Source organism: Pararge aegeria, chromosome 10 (assembly GCF_905163445.1).
Source record: "Pararge aegeria chromosome 10, ilParAegt1.1, whole genome shotgun sequence".
Lineage (NCBI taxonomy): Eukaryota > Metazoa > Arthropoda > Insecta > Lepidoptera > Nymphalidae > Pararge > Pararge aegeria.
In genome coordinates this window covers 13533266-13558764 of record NC_053189.1, presented here as the reverse complement: position 1 = coordinate 13558764, position 25499 = coordinate 13533266, and the positions used below count along the sequence as shown (strand labels likewise).

General features: G+C 35.6%; 1 protein-coding gene across 1 annotated transcript in view; it reads right to left on the bottom strand.

The window, feature by feature from the left end:
- Positions 1-1723: 1723 nt before the first annotated feature.
- Positions 1724-25499, bottom strand: part of LOC120626870 (homeotic protein proboscipedia) — an 80989-nt gene continuing 57213 nt past the window's right edge. The window contains exons 3-4 of the mRNA XM_039894653.1: positions 3801-3943; positions 1724-3717 (exon numbers count right to left, since the gene is read on the bottom strand). Coding sequence (XP_039750587.1) covers positions 2308-3717; positions 3801-3943 — 1553 coding nt within the window. The 3' untranslated portion in view covers positions 1724-2307. The remainder of the gene's footprint in view (positions 3718-3800; positions 3944-25499) is intronic.

Sequence of the window (25499 nt, the reverse complement as noted above, 5' to 3'; positions counted from 1 at the left end):
ATACGATAAGTACTAAACTTGCTTATAAGACACTTGCGACCTGCATACGAGACTTACTAAACTTGCATAAACGACAGTTGCTTGCTGTATACGAGACGTACTAAACTTGCTTATAAAACACTTGCTTCCTGTATACAATACTTACTGACTGACTGCATAAATGACACTTGCTTCCTGTATCCTTGACACGAGACGCACTAAATTTGCATAAACGGCACTTCCTTCCTGTATACGATACGTACTAAACTTGCATAAACGACACTTCCTTCCTGTATACGATACGTTCTAAACTTGCATAAACGATACTTGCTTGCTTTAGGTATCCTGTATACGATACGTACTAATATTGCATAAACGATACTTCTTTCCTGTATCCAAGACGTTCCTACTAAACTTGATTAAACTACACTGTTAATCTGTGTACGAGACTTACTTAGCTTGCTTATAAGACTTTTACGACCTGCATACGACGTACTAAACTTAGCTTATAAGACACTTGCGACCTGCATGCGAGACACACTAAACCTGCATAAACTACACTTGCTTACTGTCTTCGATACGTACTAAACTTACATAAACGACCATTGTTTCCTGTATCCTTTGTATGAGACGTACTTAATTTGCATAAACTAAGTACACTGTTTACCTGTGTACGAGATGCCTGTATTCGTACTAAACTTGCTTATAAGACTTTTATGACCTGCATACGATGTACTAAACTTGCATAACGATACTTGCTGCCTGTATTCGATACGTACTAAATAAACGACACATAAGCATGTGTAGCTTATGTTAGTTTTCGTATCGATTATCAGTAACATGTATACGAGACGTACTAAACTTGCATAAACGACACTTGCTTCCTGTATCCTGTAAACGAGACGTACTAAATTTGCATAAACGACACTTGCTTCCTGTGTACAATACGTACTAAACTTACATAAACGACACTTCCTCCCTATGTCCGAGACGTACCTATTAAACTTGCATAAACTACACTGTTTTCATGTGTACGAGAGCCTTGCTTAAAAGACAACCTGCATACTATGCGTACTAAACTTGAATACTAGACTACACTGTTTACCTGTATAAATATTAATTTACTAAAATAATATTTATTATTTTTTATTAAAATCGGTTCATTCGTTTCACAGTTGATAACAGATAAATTCCTATTTCCTATTTATATAGTGCAGATGACATTATGTGTTGTCTGTAATGCGTGAAGCATGGGCGTCGAGCGGTCCATTCGTCAATGCGTCCACACTACTACTCCCACACTTATTTTGAACAGTATACTTACAGGTCACATTGTTAAAGCCTAAACCTCATTTCAATGCTTTATTATTATAAGTCTAACACAATAGTATTACTGGGACGGCTATAGATGGGTGGGTACTTTACTCAATTAAGCACACAAGTATTTGAAAAGGTTTAATTTTGAAACGCTAAAGGTCAAATAAATTCATACACATGCGACACCAAATTATTTATTTTTCAATAGGCCAAAACGATAGCGCTGATATCTACAATATAGTCGCTTAATATACTAACTTACTATTTATCTACAATATGTTTCATAGTCATAAAACAATATCAACTAAATAAGGCAACAACTATTAGATACTTAATTTTGTAAACAATATCTATGATAACTTGATAAGTATTGAAAAACAATAATTACGAATATTGCAATATTTTCTTAATATGAACACGTGGAAAGGTATTTTAAATACACTGGGTATTTTTTACAAAGATTATTTAACAAATTTACATAATTTAACTTCTAAAAAATTGTTGTTGTTTAATAAATAATTGTTAAATGTGTACAATTACAATGCATCAATTTAAAAATAGGCAGTTATACCTATGAGATCCGAGCGCGCCTTTATTGAAATCTTTTTCATAATTCACGAGCATGAGACTTTATCTTGTACTTAACCAATTTTAGTAAAAAAATGCATGAATTGTTAATAATCTGATAGTTAGGTACGCATCTTTTAAATTGTTGAGTTACATATACAGTATCCTAATAAAATAACAATTAGTTAGTAACTGAGATACTTATTTACATTTTATTACATTATTACTGAGTATAGCGTAGCTTATCGGTATGTGAGTTGTATAAAGAGAAACAGGGAAATTATCTATCAATTTTATCACCTTTGGCGATGTTCAGTTCCATTTTATGTTTCAACACCTTTAACCCTTATACTAATTTCCTTTATTTACATAATGTTGGGCGTATCAAACGCATTTAGAATATTATAGGAACAGATCGCTCGTCTGCTCATCGAAGTCCTTATCTCAAATGGTGTAATATTCAGGAGCAAAGTCGTTTGCTAGATTACTCAGAAAGTGGAAGTCAGACGAAGAATTAGAATTGTCACCAGTTGCCGGCGTCGTATGTGTAGCTTCGTAAAACTGTTGGAAGGAACCATAGCTATCTCCGCATTCGCCACTACCGCCGTACGCTTCTCCCGAAGCAGATCCTTGTCCTGCCGTACCATAGCTCCCTGCCGTTGCACTTCCTTGTTGGCTACCATATGAGCTTGCGTCGTAGTAGGCATTCTTTGTATAGTCAGCGCCATGCACATTCTTTTGTCCATCACTTCCGTAATAACCATGTGTTGGGTCATGTTGTGCGCTTTCATGATAGTGGTATCCGTAGTGGCTATTTGGATAAGCAACATGTTCACCTGCGTACCCTTGACCCTGCTCGTAGCTAGAATGCCCGTACGCAACTTGGTCTTTTCCATAACTTCCATAAGCGTAGTTTTGGTACATTTCGTGTGGGTAGGATTGTCGAGATCCTACTCCATTTGTTGTCCTCGTAGAAGGAGAACCATCTTGTCTTGAATGATGCTGATTTCTAGTGTAGACATGTTGTTCTGTGCCTTGTAATGCTGGTCCGTAAGCATCATAGGATCTATTACTTTGAGGGTATTGAGCCAGTTTACCCACAAATTGTTTTGGGTCCATACGAAAATCTGGGTGCGGCACAAATTGACCTGGTGGAGCATTCCCTCTAATAACGTAAGGGGGCATTGCATTAGGTACAGCTTGAGGAAGAGATGCTCCTGTCGGCGCGTGCGGTGGCGATGGCCGAGGATAGAGGCCAAGAGGACTTTGGTGCATACTAGATGGCGTGCCCGGAGTCGTTGATGGTGTTAAATTAACTGATGAAAATTTCCCAACATCTGATAAGCCGGCGATACCAACGAGACCGTCTTTCGAAGACGAAGGAGATACTTTACAACCCGTCGCATCTAACGAAGGAGACCGCTTTCTTGACTCTTGTTTAATTCTTTTAGCTAGACTTCTAGGTGCGGTCGTTACAGGGATTGCTGTTGGTAGACCTTCCCGAGAATCTTCTTCCGCTAGTTTATCAAGAGAAGACGATGAAGCAACGCTGGAAGCACCATCGCTTGCAAAGCTGTTATTATTTGTAGCACTAGGAGTGTTGTTGTTACGTGTTCGCGACGTTAATTCCGGAAGGTCCTCAGCTGGAGAGCATAGAGCACCCGGTGGTAGTTCGCATCCCTGACAGCTCTTCTTGCCAGACAATGGACCATCGTCATCGAGGAATTTTTCTAACCCCGTTTTAGAACTCTTGCCACCTTCTGAAGTTGTAGAATCTTTATCATCACCATCTTCGCTTTTACTTATTGTTTGTCTTTTGTGTTTCATTCGTCGATTCTGGAACCATACTTTGACCTGTAGATAAGAAGATAAAATTTAGCTTAGCATACCCATAATTTTTTTTGACTATTAAATTGTTTCTAAGGCATATTTTTTACCTGTCTTTCTGTCAGGTCAAGGGAAGCTGCAATCTCAATTCTCCTAGGTCTGCACAGGTACTTATTGAAGTGAAACTCTTTTTCTAGCTCCAGCAATTGCGTGTTTGTGTAGGCGGTCCGTAATCGACGTGGCAGGCCATTTTCTGTAACAATCATTCCAAGTTTTAGATATTTTATCTAGACACATGTGTTGCTAGTGTTAAGTACAAATATTAAGTAGTAGGTAACTAGATACCTCGTAGGAAGGTAGTTAAGTTTCTCTTAGACTGTATTACCGTGTTCCCTGAGTACCTATATTTCTGTTATGTTGCGAATGACCAGGGGAACAAGCTGCAACTTACTTAATGCCCAGTTTCATAGTAATATTACAGTATTATATTCCATGAAGTTTAAATAGCAGTGTAGTGAACGGCTCACGGGTGCGCTTTCCTTTAATGTAATAACTTGATCGCATGTCAGAGTACCGCCCTTGACGCCATTGTGTCGAAACAGTTCTTTTTATTTTACCACAAATACGAATTGGAATTCGAAATTCAAATTACAAAAGGGCGGCGAATAATGGGGCGATCGCGTTCGCGTGACGATTCTGCTGGCCCTCGTGTGTATTCGCATTATAATTAGAGCATTTCACGTAGCGCTTAAATCGAATGTCATAAAGGTTATAATCCAAAATACAGACCAAATTCAACTGTTGGGTGGTTCTTGATTGACGTGGCTCTTCAGAACTCGCTCTTGCCATTGGGCAAGGGCAGCTGTCAATCAAACGGTAACGCGTAGTCGTGTTTCGCATCGTTGCATTTCTTGGCCCTATTCAATGTAGTAAGTACCCTATTATATACATAATTTTATATGAATACATAACCCTCGTAATGCATATAAATCTAGTCAACATTATTTTAGTACCTACCTATAATAGTAAATTTAATATATTTGAGATAAGATACAAAGTTGAAACTCTGAATTAAGCGTTTGTAGCTCGTTAGCTAGTGGGTAGATATATCCACACCGTAATTATTCTGGTAGCTGACCGAGGGCTATCGGGTTTCAACTCCAGTTAACTGATAATTTAGTTACCTATGCGGGTAGTTATCGTAGGAACGCACGGGAAATTTATATACGACCGCTTGGCGAAGTTTCACGTGTTCATAGATAAATAGAAATTATAGATTAAAATGGAGACTTACTAAGAGTTAAAAATGGTACGTAAAAGTATTTTTTTAGCATAGAACTTTTTTCATAACAAAATAATAGTACCAAGTGCGTGGTGCTTGGACATGGTGCATGAAGGCGGTTATTTATCATCATCATCATCACATCAACCGATAGACGTCCACTGCTGGACATAGGTCTTTTGTAGGGAGTTCCAAGTTCCACGGTTCTGAGCCGCTTGGATCCAGCGGCTACCTGCGACGCGCTTAATGTCGTCTGTCCACATCGTTGGGGGCCGATCAACGCTGCGCTTACCAGTTCGGGGCTGCCATTCCAGCACCATGGGACCCCAACGTCCATCCTTTCTCCGAACTATGTGCCCGGCCCATTGCCATTTCAGCTTCGCGACTCGTTGAGCTATGTCGGTAACTCTGGTTCTTCTACGAATCTCCACATTTCTGATTTGATCGCGTAGAGATACTCCGAGCATAGCTCTCTCCATCGCCCGCTGAGTGACTCTGAGGTGGCGGTTATTACTGAGTTTTTATAAGGTATGCCGACCACGATTACTTCCACTCACAAAGGAAGCAGCATTAATATACTTTTCCACATGCGAACTCACGGCAACAGGGGAAAGGAGAAGTTAGCCACCGTTTATTATTCTAATTATAAGTATTATTTCCATTTGTACAAACATGCTTCGAGAGTGGATATTAAAGCTGTGGGAGAAGATTTGCTTTCCCCACGGAGAAAATGTCTCCAATCTATGCTAGAGCTATGCAAGGCTCGACGACATTTGGAGGGGAAGACGTCGGACGTCGACCTGAGGTTGCTTACTCAGCTTAGGTTGCTTACACACACTTTGGACTGTACGTCAGTACAGTCCAAAGTGTGTGTTTTTGGACCAGAGTTTAGTCAGAACGCCCTCGTTACCGTAGATAGGACCCACGTCCAGATGGCGACAAAAATGGGGAATCTTACTTCATGTTGTGATAAAGTTACATAGGCACATCTGCGCAACTTTTGCTTCATTTAGAAAACTGACATCTAATTTTTACAACGTGCCACAAGGAGAACTTCAACAATGCTTCTCCTTTGTGAAAGTCGGTTAAAATACGTCGATGTATGGACAAGCGCGGTTGTTACTCGAAAATGGGATGGGATGCAAGTGAGGCAAGTTTTTGCTCATAACAGGCGATTATGCGAGCTGGAGAGGTGCCGCGTATAATGTTCGCATTATAACCTTGTCCCCACTTACGCACTCTGCGATTCTCGATGTCGCCAAACCAATTTTTTTAATCTATTACAAGCTGTCCTTGACTTCGCCAGCACGTACTACTACTACTGTATCCCTAAATTGCTACTTATGCTATCAACAAAAGTTGCTGCGTGAAATACGGACTTTGATCCTGACAAATCTTGTGTACATATTTATAATAAGTATTACTAGCTGTTACTATCTACCTTGATTTTTCAGATTTCCAGTTTTATCCACGCTTTATCCTACATCTCTAATGGCTTTTTAAATTAACTTTTTACAAAGAATTGTAAAAGTCTAAATTTTATTTATTTATTTAGTACCAGAGATTGAAAAGTACAGGTCGTACATGAACAAAGAGATTTCTTCCAGACGCCCTATATTTAAAAAACAACTACTAAAAAGCAGCCGTAATTTATTCTGTGTCGTCAGATATGCCTATGAGTAGAGCAATTCGATGATCATTATGTTTATGAACATAACTATTGGTACTAAACTATTTTGTTCACGAAATAAAAATGTCCCAAGCTCTCAAAACACATTACAATCATGTTCGTTGTTATTCCTACAAATCCATTGTTACGTACAACAAGTAGGTAATAAATGGTGTTGGAGTCGCTTGTTTAACCCTCGTACGGCTCCGGGGTACCTCGGGCCGGCGGAAGATTTACTGCGGATTAAGGGTCACTTACATCGCTCAAGTCAACAGTCGCGATGTCCGCACTTAATTTGATAATATCAGTACCCTGTTAGATTGAATTATTTTGCGGCCAGCTACCTGAAATGTGAAGATACATTCAGGTCATTTAAATTCATTCTGGAGATAGGTCAATTGAATTTAGAAAACTGTTAGGTGGACAGGTACTCTATTGAAATTGAAATTAAAACGGCGGTAATTAAAAACGCAGTCAAAACGCAATGCAAATGCGTTATAACGAGAAAAACGATCTGCAATCTTTTATTCAGCCAAAGAACAACAGACTATTTACATTTTATTTAGTTTTCTTTAATTTGGCATTTTTATATTCATTTTATAAAACTCACCAGCTTACACTTAAATATTAAGCACTCTTAATTGTAATAAACCATTAACTAATAACTGTGCTACCTCCATTAAATATTTTAATTGTAAAAGATATTTATAAAAATCCTTTAACGACACAAGTGGTGTAGTTGTAAACAATTTGCGAAGTATATGGGTGCCTCGGGGGCAAGTTTGAATAATTAATCAAGAGCCCGGTAAAGGATTAATGCGGTGGCCAGTTGGCGGTTGGATGCCATTAGAGAACGTTCGATGCCGCCGACTAAATGCTGCGGTCACATTATTTGCGTCGGGTACACGGGCCACATGGCGACGAGGGAGCTTGAAAACTGCTTTAATTGATTTTGTACAATTTCTTTGCCCGGGATAAGGCTTTTAGAAGAGTTTTGTAAATACTGTAGGGATACTTTAGTTCCTAATAAAAAGGAATATTACGTATCCATTGGATAGAGGCAGGTGTTACTTTGCGGAAATCCATGATATATTATGAAAATTAAGCTTAATTTGCTATAGTCCGCGAAAAGCAGGAGAATCTGTATGGTCTAATTTATAATTTCTTCAATCCTTATACTCCACACCAAACAGATCTTCGGCAATGTCAAATCTACGCACGTTTCGCTCCAAAACCGGAGCATCCTCAGGAGATGTTGACTTTACAATGAATAATAAATGGTGTGGAGTATAAGGATTGAAGAAATTATAAATTACTCTATGCAGATTCTCCTGCTTTTTGCGGACTATAGCAAATTAAGCTTAATTTTCATAACATATTACGTATCCATCTAATAACTGCTGTTGATGAAGTCGAGAATAAACCTGTCTCACGCATAGGTATATTTTGAACAATAAGTAGTTATGCATGTGTTAGGAAATAGGGAATTACAGCACTTTATCTATGATAAACCCGATGATTATATTAAATATATCAACAAATCATAGTTTGTATACTCATTGATAATGTATTGAAAATAGAATAATGGACTTTAGTAGACTGTCAAATAAAAGTATAGGATCTATGGCGAGAGACGCGAGTTTGACAAGTTAGATTGGCGGCAAAGAAAAAGTGAGGACGGATTTAAATTAATGAATTGAGGATAGAAGATTAAGTAAAGTATTGTGGATAGAACGTTACAAATTGGGAATAGATGATTTATAATGGAAACGACATACTTAACGAAATATTGTTGTGGCAAAACAAGAGTCGTATATACTGGTGATGGAGTTGAGATAAGTTGTTAAAAGTTGTTGGTACTATGGTTGTACCTGATGTAGCATCAGATAAGTATATCGCATCCTTTGGTTTATTTAGGTATCATATATGGAGCCCTAGCATAACTTTATACCGACAGTTTATGTAGCAGAGGTTGCTCTATACAAACAATTTGCTTCAAAAGTCCTGATGTTATAAGTGATCCTAGTAGTTATGTTTGACCTGTCTTATATGTCTTGTATCAAAGGGCCTAGCGTTATAACATATGATAATGTTGTAATTGTGTTTATAAGTTGTTTTAATTGATTGAATAAAAGAGCAACGGTAGAGTTTCTTGCCAGTGGTCTTCTCTGCCGAAGACAGCATTCCGAACTGGTTGTAGAGTCATTTGAAGGTAACAAGTAATATGAATTATAGAGAAGCTTAATATACAGTATTAGAGTCAGTCCAGTTGTTTTATTTCACTCCTTGGGAAGTCAGGTTTATAGTGTCCAGACCCACAACAGTGCTCTAAAGCAGGTTGGTGGGCTTTAAAGATTTCTTTTATAAAATGAATACTTTAATAGGAAGGAAGAATAATAGTCATGAGAATAAATGATTACTGCTAAGAAACTAGGTATTTAGCTTCAATAATACGGTTAATTAATGAAAGATTAAGTGCCATCCTGAACATTGTGGGTATTGCAGTGAATATCTGAATACCTGGGCCTTCCATTCTTTATATTTTTTTAGCATCAGAAGTGGGATCCTATTCATGTCCAATTTATGGCTTTCTCTAATGCAGATTTACTTTTTTTAGAACCATCCCGTCAAATATGGACATAGTAAAGAGTTTGATGTTTTTTATGATGCCTCAACTATTTGCTGCTATGTGCTAAAACAGAAACACTCTGGAGACAAAGCACCATGCTTGGTGAAATTCTGTTTAAGGATATGTGGTCCGGGGAACCAATGCATAACCATCTTGGCAAATGTGGATATAGTACATGGATTGATGTTTTTGATGATGTTTCAACTAATAGCTGGTATGTGCTAAAACAGAAACACTCTGGAGACAGAGCACCAGACTTGGTAAAATTCCATTGAAGTATATGTGGTCCGGGGAACCAATTGATGTGATATTTTTATTTATCTTTTCTTTTTGTGGTTTCTACTTTTGAAAGATAGTACTTATTACCTGAAACTGATATGGCCTAGTGGCTCTTTGTTTATTTTGCTGAAATGATTAAGTCCAAAATAGAATTGATTTAAGTTTGTTTGTGATAACCAACGAGTCAAGTTGGCCTAACAGAATGTGTAATAAGTTTGATAAATTTGAATTATCAAGTTTTATTTAACTAGTCTGGTTAGACAAATGGAATTTGTGTTGAGCTTTATTTTGTTAGTCTGTCAAGGTTAAAATACATAAACTGGTCAGGTTAGCCGAACGGAATGTGTGATATATTTTTCCTATGATTCTTATTTATTACATACAAGATTTCAAGTTTAAATTGAGCAACTAGTCAAGTTGGCCAAACAGAATGTGTGATAAGTGTGATAAATTTAAAATTTCAAGTTTTATTTAACTAGTCAGGTTAACCAAATGGAATTTGTGTTAACTTTTATTTTATTAGTCTGTCCAGGCTAAAATAAATTAACTGGTCAGGTTAGCCGAACGGAATGTGTAATAGATTTTTCTTTTGATTCTTATTTATTACATACAAGATTTCAAGTTTATATTGAGCAACTAGTCAGGTTAGCCAAGCTGTTGACTTTTATTTAGGAACTATTCTATGTACTTCGAGATCGAAGTACTTGTCAGGAAAGCCGAGATAGGAGAGATTGTGTAAATTATTCAGAACATAAAAAAATAATACACAAAAAACAAAACAAAACAAAAAAAAAAAAAATCAAAATTTCTTGGTAGAATAGAATAGAATATGATTATGTGTCAGAACAATACATATAGGGAAAATTACTACTGAATAGCTAAATGAAATAGTTTAGTTTCTATGTTGGGTGTGTGAAGAAAAGAATTCAGGAGTCAACAAAGGAGTCAGCTTAAATGTTGTGGGCTAGGTTAGGTCAGTGATCTTTCAGTATGATGTTGAGAGAAGTTTTTAAAAATGATATAAATAAAATACAATATTAAACTAAATTAATGTTGCTGCTGCAAAGGAAAATATATTAGTTGCATTATAAATAATTAGATTATACTTAGGTTTACAGTTGTTTAAATTATCAAATTTTATGTGAAATTTTAAGAGTCCTTGCATGATAAATGATTCTGTTAAACAGGTGGTTTAATTGATGTTTAGATTGAAATAATAGAAATAACAATTAAACATAAACCTTGGCTTTTATGATGAGATGATAAAAAAAAAAAGATGTAAACTAATAGAAATAATTCCATCTTAGCGTTTTTATATTAATTGTTTTATATTTATCTTATATATTACTTGACTTGGACAGTGGAAAAAATATGAATATCACCAGTGGGTGATGATGTTATTGATATCACTTGAGAGTGATGATGATGTGGATATCACTAGTGAGTGATGATGTTATTGATATCACTTGAGAGTGATGATGTTGTTGATATCACCAGTGGGTGATGATGTTATTGATATCACTTGAGAGTGATGATGTTGTTGATATCACCAGTGGGTGTTGGTGTTTTGGTATATATTGGTTTGACTATTAGACTGTACCGATTGCATCTGTGACTAAATGAGACTAACAATGTCAATGACAGAATTGATGGGAAATACAATTACCTGTGTGGATATTTTGATAAAGTTGGACTGGAGGCAAAAGGATAAATTGTTTTGAGATTTATATTGAGATGGAAATATTTGGATTGTGATTGTACATGTTAAAATGTACAAGATAATAGAAAATGAGTATTTTTGATTTACATTGTTGAAAATTAATCATTTTACTTTATTAGAAGTATTATATTGTTGTAATATAATATGTTAAATGGTGTGGAATTTTAATGAAAATTTTTTTTGGTCTCTTTCACTTTAATTATAAAATGTTATGATTATGCCTATCTTTTGATAAAATATTGTTTACAGTTTATTGATAAAAGTGTATACAGAATGTAACTGATTTGATGATTTTTTATGCTTATATACCATTTGAACTAATGTTATAGAGGTGTACATAAGATGATGTACTTATAAGGATGTTCTTTGAACCTAAAGACTTATGATACAATACATATACCTAAAAAGAATAACCCTATGTACTTCGAGAACGAAGTACTTGTCAGAATGGCCGTGTTAGGAAATAGGGAATTACAGCACTTTATCTATGATAAACCCGATGATTATATTAAATATATCAACAAATCATAGTTTGTATACTCATTGATAATGTATTGAAAATAGAATAATGGACTTTAGTAGACTGTCAAATAAAAGTATAGGATCTATGGCGAGAGACGCGAGTTTGACAAGTTAGATTGGCGGCAAAGAAAAAGTGAGGACGGATTTAAATTAATGAATTGAGGATAGAAGATTAAGTAAAGTATTGTGGATAGAACGTTACAAATTGGGAATAGATGATTTATAATGGAAACGACATACTTAACGAAATATTGTTGTGGCAAAACAAGAGTCGTATATACTGGTGATGGAGTTGAGATAAGTTGTTAAAAGTTGTTGGTACTATGGTTGTACCTGATGTAGCATCAGATAAGTATATCGCATCCTTTGGTTTATTTAGGTATCATATATGGAGCCCTAGCATAACTTTATACCGACAGTTTATGTAGCAGAGGTTGCTCTATACAAACAATTTGCTTCAAAAGTCCTGATGTTATAAGTGATCCTAGTAGTTATGTTTGACCTGTCTTATATGTCTTGTATCAAAGGGCCTAGCGTTATAACATATGATAATGTTGTAATTGTGTTTATAAGTTGTTTTAATTGATTGAATAAAAGAGCAACGGTAGAGTTTCTTGCCAGTGGTCTTCTCTGCCGAAGACAGCATTCCGAACTGGTTGTAGAGTCATTTGAAGGTAACAAGTAATATGAATTATAGAGAAGCTTAATATACAGTATTAGAGTCAGTCCAGTTGTTTTATTTCACTCCTTGGGAAGTCAGGTTTATAGTGTCCAGACCCACAACAGTGCTCTAAAGCAGGTTGGTGGGCTTTAAAGATTTCTTTTATAAAATGAATACTTTAATAGGAAGGAAGAATAATAGTCATGAGAATAAATGATTACTGCTAAGAAACTAGGTATTTAGCTTCAATAATACGGTTAATTAATGAAAGATTAAGTGCCATCCTGAACATTGTGGGTATTGCAGTGAATATCTGAATACCTGGGCCTTCCATTCTTTATATTTTTTTAGCACATGCGTGTAGGTTGACTTCAGCAGGATATAAAGGCAAACATTTATTCTGAACGTTACCTACTGCTGTTACAGCAAAACTTGCTTAGGGGGAAGGTTTTAGTAAGAAATATTACGTTATGAGGTGTGAAAGGCATAAATGTAAAAATTCAATATTTCAAAGGCAAAAAAGTAAATTTTTCCGCAATTTCTTGTCGTTTACAGTCGTTTAGGGTGCCATGCGAGGGTTAAAATGATGTAAACATTTCGCAAATATTTTATTCACAGCTGTTACCATTACTTATTTTAATTTATACAGGCTCTGTTTTTTAAAATAATTATTTTAAATACTTAATTTAAAGTAGGAAGTAAACACATGATAAGCTTCTTAGTTTCAACTTATGTTTATTTGTGCTTACCTACCCTACTTAGTTTAAAGAAGTAGTGACCTAGTTTATGTTACCTTCATTGAATTTTCCTGTTTGGTTAATGTTATTTCCGATTTTGGATTTCAACCTCTTCGGTGAAGGAAACATCAGCGTTAGGAAAACATGTACATTATACTTGGGCTTTGGTTTTATTACCTACAAATGGTTTATGTATGCATCAAAACTGCCCTATAGAGATCTATTTGGATAAAGAAATATTTGACTTTGACTTTTTATATATGTTTATATTATCTGCTACCGGGGATACAAATCTATGCTTACGCAATTAACTATTGCTTACTAAATTATTAAGTTTTGAATAAAGTATCTAGTTTCCTACTTATTCGTTGACTTTTGGCAGTGATACCATCACTGCTCAATGTGTTATGGGTTGCGTACTATCCTTCACCACGTACCTTCTTGTAATATGCTAATTTGCTATTCTCTATAATCTTCTTGGTTTTACCTTGGATTAACGGATGTCTTCTAGGTCATTTTCTTGTACCTAGTACGAATGGTTTCATGGTATCGCTCTAAGTAACCAAACTAAACCGTAACTAAACCAAATAAAGGAAAATATTTTGTATTGTTACGCGTATATGTGACAAAGTCAAGCTATCTTCTGTAACTGTTACAATCTCGTAGACCTTCTGTAGAGCTTTGTTTATCTCTTTAACTGTCACGGTTCAATCGATCATGTTGTGGATTTGTATTTTTCCGATTATCTGTATCGGGGGCCTACTTGACATTCGCATCAATTATAAGCGCGGATTACGACCGACAGATCTAAGACGGTTCAATTTCGCCCGGCATGGGAAGGGGGCTTTCTATCGTAGCACAGCTGTTTAGCAATATCTAGAGGTATCTTAACCTCCTTGGTTCTGATTTCGGGACGATTTTTTAAATTCCAAATTTAAATAGTGATTCTTTAAACTGAACTTAGTTGCAATACCAGGTTCAACGGTGCGTGAAGCATATGCAATTTCAGTACGTACCTACTGAAAATATGTAAGTGTTCGTAAAAGCTTTCGCACCCCTTTTATTGTTTATATGTATTATAATATTTATAGGTATTAAATATTGGTGTATTTTTCATTTAAATTTAGTAATTATAGTTATTTATCTAGGTTTAAATTTATATCTTTATTTTGTGCACCATCCACTGTCCGTCTTACTAATAGCTTCTTACGCTTAGATTGCCTGTAAAAGATCACTTTAAGTGATAAGGCCGCCTTTGCACCCTTAAACTATGTACTCTTGTCTTTGTTTTTCTTGGTATTGTTTCTTTTCTTGTGCTATGTTGCAATAAAGTTTTTCTATCTATCCATATATCTCTTTTAGTTAGAGTTGAATTATAGGAAGTTAATGAGCTTTGCCTGCCATTAAGAAATATCCTATCTGTACTTAATTATAGAATCAAAAACTATTGCGATTTTTTTCTTATATTTATATTTTTATTGATTAGAAATACTCCAGTACTTAATAAATAATCTACGTACGCATACAAACCACTATGAAATATTATTTTGTGTAATAACCTAGTATATATTTTGTAGTAACGCTTTGTCCTTACCCCCTATTACAAAGTTTGGTGAAAATGTAATGAGCATCAAATCCCAAATCCATTTGGCAGATACGGAAGGTTATTAAAAGTTGTCGCGGCAGACGGCAAGTTTTGAGCACTTTGACAGCCCGTCTCGGGGGACGCGCGTTCGATTCCGTCAACGAGGAAATTTCATTAATCCTTTCGGTATTAATGTCTTTGCTTTAACGGATTGCTTTGTTATGTTATTAAGAAACTTCGAAAGTTTATCTATTGATAGTAGGTAGGTATGGCTAGATTCATTTACGGTTTAGATAAATGGCTTCTGTCTCCTTTAAAAGAAACTACTGCCTCACAGTGTTTTCCCTTTGAGAGACCTTGGAAAACAACGAAACCCTTCGTTCATAGTGCAGTTCTGTCGGCGTCAAGGGATTTCTCGGCGGTCCCTGACAACGGCCTGCCTTTCGGGTGCTGTTGGCTAGGAAGGCTGGCAACGAGTTTAAACTCCATAGGCGTTAAGCCTGACCGACGAGACCTCCTTGCCTACTCGGGTCACATTTCCAGGGTTCTATGGACCCATGCTGCAAAATATCTGAATGGGTGAATATACTCTCAATCATCATTATAATTATAAAGCTATTATCAGCCCGCTTCAGGGCACGGGTCTCCTCTCAGAAATAGAACGGGTTAAGGCCGTACCTCACGCTGGCCACATGCGGGTTGGTGGACTCCACACACCTTTGAGAAAATTACGGAGAACTCTCAGGCATGCAGGTTTACTCACGATGATTTCCTTTACTGTCGAATCAAGTGATATTTCTATTGCTTAAAACTCACACAACTTAGAAAAGTTAGAGGTGCGTGCTGGGATTCGAACTCGGCTCACCGAAAATGAAGTCGAAGTCCTATCCTTCTAGTCCTTGGGCTAGCACCGCTTCGCTTATATTCTTAATTAGGGCACTGAAATAAAGTTTGCAAGGTATTTCTGATTTTTTTTGCAAGGAAGCTAATAATAATTGTGAGGACGCTATTTTGATATTATACCTACACACAAATGTGCAATACATTTTGAAAACAAATTAAAAATGCTTCACTACCCGTTACGAGATACGACCTTTGCTATCTCTATTAGGGTCGATAATAAAGACTCCTTGGAATATGCAAAACGCTTAAGACTGGCGGTATTTAATTGCCCTTGAAAGGGGCGACAAAAAATAAACGGCGGGATATAAATAACGGTGCACTTTTCATAATCGCAATTGTCGCCGGGAGAATATTTAGTGCGCAGTAAAATCGTCCCGATTACCCTCCCAGGGGAGGCAAGAAGGTTAATAGTTGGGTGTTTATGAGATACATTTCGATTACTGATTTTAATAATAATAATAACAAATATTTGTTAACCACAATAAATATACTACAACAATGGGACAGAGAATAAGAAAAAAATATATATAATAATTTAGGCGTATGTTGCCTTTTTTGAATTAATTCAGCAGTCCATCCGTGGACAAGGCTGTATGGTTGCTATTCTTTATTAATTTTAATTAAAAAAATAGACGTCGTGCTTCTATTATAATAATTAAAAAAAGAACAGAACATATGGTGTTATAATTATTTAATCATATTATTTAATATGAGTATGTAATTAATGTTTAAAGGTTACCATACAATTTGTACAGCTTTTATTTATTTCCTATCCAATATAAAAATACAGCTCAGTACCGTTTATACTTGGGTAAGTAAATATTTTTATTTTAGCAATTAAATAAACAAAGAATTGCTAATAGGACACCGAAATCACAAAGAATCGCGGAAGGCATGGCTTGGGGAAATAAATTTTATTTATCAAATAAAAAGGATGGCAGGGTCGTTATTCACCGCCGCGGGGACATTATCGCTTCTTTTAATTATTATCCCACCGATATTTTTCGCGTTCACTTTGACATCTTTAACTTGATATAGCTGAGGTATAATCCTTTAATGCTAAATTTTAGGAATAGAAATTAGGGTACGCTCTACAATTGCCTTATGTAGGTAATTTTGTAGACCTACAAACTTTTAATTTCTGGGCTTTCTGTTGCTAGTGTGTCTGTCCGTATGTCAAGGCCCTTTTTTCGCAGTAATAGCTTTAGTTATCATATTAAAAGCTATTGATCTGATTATATTTATATAATCTTGAGAGATAAAGTCTTCACATAAAAACTACCTTTTACGAGTTCTTTATTTTTTGGAATTTGTCCCTAAATTCAACATTATAATAATAATGCTTAGGTATTTCAGCGAAACGTAAAGAGGACCAGAGTGGTGTTTCTAAAGGTAACGTAACTCTATGCTCTAAAATCCTATCACCTTTAATTAAAAAGGAGATCTGTGCCCAAAGTTGGGTCGTACTACTTAAATAGGCTGATGATGAAATAACACCGCCCTGACTTGTTCGGTTCGGTGGATTAAGGTTCATAAATCCAACTATGTATTTATTTTATAAGTTATATTAGGTACTTATTAGAAAATTTAAATAAGGCTAGCTTACATACCTTTCGCATTAAGTTAAAACCGTAAAAAAACGTTCATTGTATATAAAGTCGACTTTAAAACCCTACTTTTGCAATCGGTAGAAAGAACAAAGAACTCCTAGTGTACAAATGTAACGCTAAACGTAATTATGTGTATAAAAGCAGCAACGTTTTAATTCAGTGGCCGTAGGGCGGTGCGCCCTTGCCACGCGGCCTCAAGGAAATGAAGGAAAAAAGCGGCGGAAGCTGCCCTCCCCCGTTCCCTCGACTGCTTGTGGCTTTATAAATGGAAATTTATTGTTAAACACTCCGTCAATGCGCTCCTAGCTTTTAAGAAATTTTACCTAATTCCACGCCGCTCTGTCCAGTTTATATCGCACATTTTGCGTGCTCGATAGTGGAAAAATATGTGAACTTCGGCACTGCTAATCCTAACTAATGTTATAGATGCGAAAGTGTGTTTGTTTGTTTGTCCTCGTTCCCTAAGTAAGCAGCAAATCAACATGACTTTTGGAACAAAGTTACTTGAAAGGACGTAGAGTATACTTGGGCTATGTTATCCTAGGAAAACGAACGGTTCCTAAGGGGTTTTAAAAAATATGTAATAAAAGCCTACAAAGTACAGTCATTAGTTATCAGTTAGTTTAAGTTATAAATGCAAGAAGTTTCTTTATAGGCACAATTACTTTCCAGACTTTGTCAATTTTTTCAGACTTGCTTAGAATCGATAAGTTAGACGATCGTTGCTATATAAAACTATGATTAGATATATTATTTATCATGGATTTTCCCAAAGTGACGCCTGCTTCTATCCAATATGATTAGCTTTCAAGTTCTTGGTGGCATTCCCACATCAAAATACATGCCTACTGCGAAATTCTTGTGCGAGTGTTTATTTGAAGTGTGAAGTGTGCGTGAAGGTGTGGTTGTTTAGATGATTATTATTACATACTTTATATATTACTTTATTATATACTTTTTCTTAAGCGTTATCATCACCATCCTCATGCTATTAGTGACTCACTGGGCGCAGGCCTACTTTTTCATTGCAAAGATTTTCTAGTGCTTCGACCGACCACGCCGCCCCAATGCAGGTTGGTGGGCTTAAGGGATTATTATAAAATCTTAGTGCTAATAATCTGTTCAACGTGCTATCCAAGGCATAAGGTTGGCAATCCCAATGTCGTAATTCCTTTTACATTTTGCACCGGGAATCAAACCCAGGAACTCGTGATCCATAGTCGAACACGCTTAATAATAGGCAGCCCATGCAATATGCTTTATAAGTTTTAATTTTTTTATTCTTATTCCAATACAAAACCTGCTAGGGGTACGGCCGTTATAATACCCCTAATTGGTTTATACTCTACATCGTATCGGAACGCTAATTCGCTTGGCGGCACGTCTTAGTCGTTTGGGTCAGTAGCCACAGCTTAAGTCACCACCAGAATAGACCAGAGAAAATTCAGCAATAATAGATTCCAAATTGCCCCTACTTTGAATAGAAGCCAGTACCTCTCACAAAATATAACCACAACACTCACCACTGCAACACCGGCGGTCGTAAACTTATAGTATAATTATTAGAAGCAAGTAGGTAACAGATAATATAATTATTGTTATGAATACTTATTTCAAATTACCTACTCTGTAAGGGTAAGTGAACTCTTTGAAAACTCTTAAGTCCATAAAATTCCTCAAACTGAAAAGCTGGTCGCCTTCCCTACAATTGAAAAGCGCGAGGGAGCGGTGGCTTCAGATAGGGCACTTACTGTAAAAGTTAAGGCTAATTGCCCTTAAGACATATTTTTAATTTCATTGCCCGCTCTTTCTTTCTTAGTGTTTGAGTTCACTAATTCGTAGGGTAGCGTATAATTGCCATTTTTACGAGATAAGGTCGCAATTTTAAATGTCAAACATATTTTATGGGTTGTATGTTTGTTTTATGTGTGGTATTTGCGAAACAATACAAGTCCAGAATGTAATATTGTCATTATTTTTTATTTGAGTGGGTAACTCAATTATTTAACAAATAGTAAAATTTAACATATTATTATTATTTATTAGTTCTGCTTACGCTCGGCCATATTTTTTTACTTATTAATATCACCTAAAAATAGTAGGTACGAAAAGAGGATTTTTTTAAAGATAGTTCTTCTAGAAAATATATAATAATAATAGCTGACGCAAAATAGCTAGATAGCGTTATTTATTTTAATAATTAGATATAGGCAATAGATACGTTTGGAATGTCAGCTTTGATAAGTTCTAGACTGTTATCAAAAATCCACTTTAAATTAATGCACGATACTTAAAAATACGAATTTGGTGATCTTACTAAAAAGGATCGGACAAAAATGTATATGGTCCTTTACGTCATAAATTTTCATTTATGAGATTTTTGCCTATTGTTTTTTCTTTATAAATTGTATTTACTTATTAGTAAATAGAAACTGGTTTGCATCATAGTTGTCTCTAGAAAGTTCCAAATACTCTAAAAAGTTAAAAAAAAAACTCTAATACAGTTTTGTAGATACTTATGTTCTTAATTATTATATCACACTGCAGCTTTTACAGTACTTAAAACAATTTCACCTATAAGGTCGATAAGATGAGACTAGACTACGACTAGATAATAACGATAAAACTAGTTAAATAGAGCTTTTTAATAATGTGCGATAAATTATCTTCCTTTGGAAACATTAACGACGGCCGACTGGCGCAGTGGGCAGCGACCCTGCTTTCTGAGTCCAAGGCCGTGGGTTCGATTCCCGCAACTGGAAAATGTTTGTGTGATGAGCATTAAGTGTTTTTCAGTGTCTGGGTGTTTATATGTATTTTCTAAGTATTTATGTATATATAATTCATAAAAATATTCATCAGTCATCTTAGTACCCATAACACAAGCTACGCTTACTTTGGGGCTAGGTGGCGATGTGTGTATTGTCGTAGTATATTTATTTATTTATTTATTTATTTATTATACAGAACTCCTAGCAATGCATTTCATCTTTAATTTGCACGATATTTAATTGCTCATATTTAATTTTTACTCAGCACCTATCGGAAAGCATTTATTATAACCTAGTACCTTCTTATGTACCTATATTTATTGCAACTAAGAAAAAGTAGTAAGATATAAGTACCCTTTCCGATTACGAAGCCTGAGGAAAAAACTGACTGATGTGTCGGTTAAACCTTGAGCTTTTTTCTCGTCATGACCTCTAAGAATTCCCATGAGTAGGAACGAAGAAGCACGTGGCACATAACTGTGGCCAGTAGCCGCCGACGCCTTTGTGTTCGCTGCTACACAACTATTCATTCTGTCATTTCATTTTCATAAATGAATCATTCTTCATTTGGATCCGGGCCGGATTGTGAGGTTTTTTCCTTGCCACTGACCTGACCACCGCGGGGGTTGCGGCTTGACTGATGGTATTATAATCGCTTATTTTTATTTTACATTCTTATCATTGGCTATTGTGACTAGGTGCTTTTAGCCGGTAGCACGCTAATGAAAGGTCCTTTGGGGTCATTTTACCTTTGCCCTTAAAATCTTGTAAGATCTTGTATGGACTCAAAACCAATGTTAGTAGACTAGTGGACTATCCAAAACATTGTCTACTACTAACTAGAATCATTTCACAAATTGATATTTAAGAACAATAAAATAAATAAAACCGACATTTGTAATCTGCTAGTTTTGAGTTCAAGCCTCGGCGCGCACATCTAACTTTTCGATTGTTGTCCGGTTTAAGCAATTAAATATCGTGCAAATTAAAGATGAAATGCATGGCTAGGAGTTCTCTATAATGTTTTCAAATGCCTGTGAAGTTTAGCAATCCGCACTCCGTCAGCGTGGTGGACTACGGTCTAAACCCTTCTTAATCTGAGATTGGACCCGTGCGTTTATTAAACGTAATGTTTCGTAACGAACCTCCTAGGTATATTATTAAAAAAAAATAGATTACAATAATTAAATTACACAATAAAAAATTATACTACCAGTGGTTGCAACACTGTTTCCGGTAGTGTCAAGATAAATTGGTAATGTAAATGATACATTTTGACTTATATGAAGAAGCTCAAGAACATCCGTTGCGCCAGTGCTGTGCAATAAGAGATATAGATCCGTACCGTGTTATTTCATGATTTCCAGCGGTTTCTTACTTACCTACTAGGATATGGTTACAATTCTGTGTCACGTGAGCGTATGTACTAATATAAATTCAACAACTATCCGTGTTCCACTAAGATTCTAGGGTTAGAGGGTAAGAAAATCCGAAAAAAATACGATCGGAAATTTTTTACAATGTCCTGTATATCTGTTAAGATTTATCATTTAAAGACGATTTATTCAGCGGGCGTGTCATAGGAGACAACTGTCAATAGATGACGCTGACAGTTCTGATGAATGAGGTGGACCGTTACGCGTATGCGCAGCGCAGCGCCACGTCATTAGCTTCATTCACGACGGAGATTAAAAGAAACAATTCGAACACTGTCGGGCACGACCAAACGGAAGTCTATACATACGTCGGTATGCAACGTTTTAACTTTTATCTATTATTATTCTTGGCTTTTCTATTGTTGGTTAGAATTTGTATGAAATAAGCAATAGCGTTTGACCTTTTCGGGCGGTCTTTGAGTATTTTTTTAGTTGTACCTACCTAGTTTCATTGTCAGGTAGACCTTTGTTATTTACGGTTATGATTTAGACAGAAATTAATTGAGAATTTTGCTTCTAAAAATTACATTTTAAATTTCTCTTACTTTCTTAATATAATTTTGTGGATATATACCTTGAGTACTAACCATACTAGCAATGAACTAGTTTCTTTTTAATATGTTTTAAGCAAACAAATTTAAAATTATGTTTATATATCTACTACACAAAATGAACAGGTGAAATCGAGTTTTTACTTATTTAACCATTCGTCTTAGTAATACTAAGATAAGAGCCTCTTTAAGCGATTTTCATTTTTATTTTTATAAACAAAATGTTTGAACGCACATGTTATAGAGTAAGAGAACTTGTCACGCGCATCTTTCGCCGCCGCGTCCGACACGTCAAAAGCGGCGGATACGTCTGTTTTTAGCCTGCTACAATCTCTAAACAAACAGTGTTGTCAGTTGTCACACACTTGTCGAATGATATTGGCTTATGTAAACTTCGCTTGTTATAGAGTTCAGAAATATGTTAAAATATTTATTTGGCTTTCCATTAGTGCGGTTTGAAGTTAACATCTCCTGAGGATCAGGACCGTAGGCAACGGGGTAGTGTTGGAGGTGCAAAGCCCACCCTAAATGCCTTGGAATAAAAACCTATTTTTAGATCTGATCATTTGATTGCACGTTTCAACGCCGGCAGTAGGGATATCGAAATGAAACGTATTGTTAACGAGTCCAGACTTCCTGGCTAGGAAGCATGCTCACTTTTGTTTATTTATTGTATGGAAAAGTGACGTTTGACAGCAGTGATTGCAAGATTTACGCCTGTCGCAAACCTGTCGCGAGATACGTAATCACCCTGCCGGTATGCTAACGAAAAGTGCGTAGAGCTGAGAAAATACATATTTTGAAAGATGTTTTGAATATGTACAGATTGGTGTGGTTATCATTTACCTTAAAATAATATATAATGTGATGAAACCTTTCTCATTGTGAGAGGAGACCCGTGCACTGTATTGGGCCATCATATCCACATATTTAGGCCATCATATACTCATAAGGGCTTATATGATGATGACGATGATGATGAATATGGTATATGTGTGTGTATTTTTTCAGAAATTTTCAGTAGGTATTATATTCTTGAAGTGATAATATTGAGAAAGCGTAACTGGTCAGTTTAGTATTTCTAGACCCTGACTCTTAACCGCTAATAATTAGAGATACAACAGACCGAGACAGCGATTGAAAATGCTAGAGAAAAGCTTTTGTCACCTGAATTTTGGTTAAAATTGTATTTTAGTAATTCTTAACTTTTCACTACTTTTTACTTTCGATAGGTAATGTTTATGATAGAGTTTAGCTGCTAGTTAAAAAAACTTGCTAAAATTATTTTGACTGTCGACAACATATTTTAGATTTACACAAAATGTATTGTCTCGCCCACTTTCTTAAAAAAAAACCATAGCTGCCAATTTTAGCTATTATTAACCTGTATTCGCAGTATTTTTAAAACAAGGCAAGTGTTCCAGAAATAAAATATTCAGCCCCGAGTGACTCTGGATCTTAGTGTCATACTTATTTAAAATATTTTTGCAATAGTCGTTTTCAGTCTGGATCTTTCCTTTTCTGTTAAAAAAATTGTTAACACAAAGTCTGACTATTGCTACGTATCGATAAACTGTTTTTGGGTAGCGTAGTGGCCATTGTGGGACTAAGAGTTACAGTGAGACACTAAAAGTCTGATACTTATATTATGAAGTAGAAACTTAGTATAGATCTTTAAGTTTCTACCAACGGAAATTCTGTGGTTACTCATTCCTACACACCAAATATTTCGGTTTTGTCAGTCGATATTTTAGTTGTTAGTTCAGTTTCGCATCTCTGAAAGCTTTGGTGCTTTAGTCAAATAAGTTGTCATAATATTCATATCACTACAGTTTATAATGCGAAAACTTATACCTACTGAAGACCAAAACACTGAAGTGGTCATCAAACCGCACTCAGATTGCAATAACTTAGACTATTATCGTAAGTTTCGGGGCTTCATTAAGGACGATGCATGACCCGTGACGTATGTTGTCCAAACTAGGACCGTTCCATGCAACTGTCGCACAATAGACTCAAGGATAGGGTTGCCACTATCCAAAATATAATAGCAAGTAAAATAAAATCGGACTAAAATTTTGGACGGCCGATTGGTCGAGTGGACAGCGACCCTGCTTTCCGAGTACAAGGCTGCGCGTTTGATTCCCATAACTGGAAAATGTTTTTGTTTTTCAGTGTCTGGGTGTCGATCTTAATATTATAAGAATTTATGTATATTATTCATAACAGTATTCATCAGTCGTCTTAGTACCCATAGCACAAGCTACGCTTAATCGATGGCGATGTGTGGATTGTCGTAGTATATTTATTTATTATTTTGTAATAAAAAAATCAGTCTAAAAAATATATGTTTTTAGGCATTATTTAAATACATATGAAAAGCGATGAACTTCTACTATGTTATAATAGTACGCAAGGTAAATTTATGCGGAGTTTGAATGTCTATGGTACTCACGTAGTAAATACAAGGATTGATTGAATGAATGAATGCAGTGGCGTGCAAAGAGGGTATGCACAGGGTATGCAGATGATATAAAATAAATAAAATCTCCAGTACGAGTTATAAAAAACTGAAGGATAGGCATTGTAAGAGTTATAAAAAGCCTAACCTTAAGTATTTATAACTCGTACTGGAGATTTTCTTCATTTTATAACATCTGCATACCCTGTGCATACCCTTTATGCACGCCACTGAATGAATGTATACGAGTATTTAATTGTATACCGACCACAAGTACAGAAAGCTGAAAACAAGAGGAACATTGTATCACATTTACAATTATATACAACCAATAGTTGAAAATAAAAATAAAAGATAAAGATAAAGGCGTTTCGTCAACTATTTTCCAACAAATTTTCAGATATTTACTTAATTTAAATGGCACCAACCTGACATTAACATACTTTTAGTCTGTTAATTTTGATCTTCTTTAAATATCTGGGATGTTCTCAAACTCAATAAAAGTTTTTTTCAGACTTACAAACAGATTTTATTACAACTGGACATATTATGGCAACCCTACTAAAATGGTCAAGCCCAACTTTTCTCCTGAATATTCCGTGTCCGTCTTTGTTTATGGACATAACGGCAATTTCGCTGGTTTTGTGGCTTCGCAAACTTTAGCGCCCCGTTACTGTCGGATAAGATATACAGAATTTAGTCGCTTTACTAGCAAAGTTTGTGGTGTCAACTTTTTATCATAAAACATAGGAATTTATTTGTTTGGATGAACAAGTTTGGAGTTACTATATATCTATCAAAATTTTTTTTGATATTGTGATTGTTAATATCCGTTTAAAATGCTTTGAAAAATATATTTTTATTACCAATGTATAACAGTTTTTTAGAAAAATTTTATGTGTTCAGTTGTCAATATTTTAAGCACGAATTATTGTTATTTACTATTCAAGTTGTCTAATGTCTGAGATGAATGTGCAGTACCAAGACAAGTCA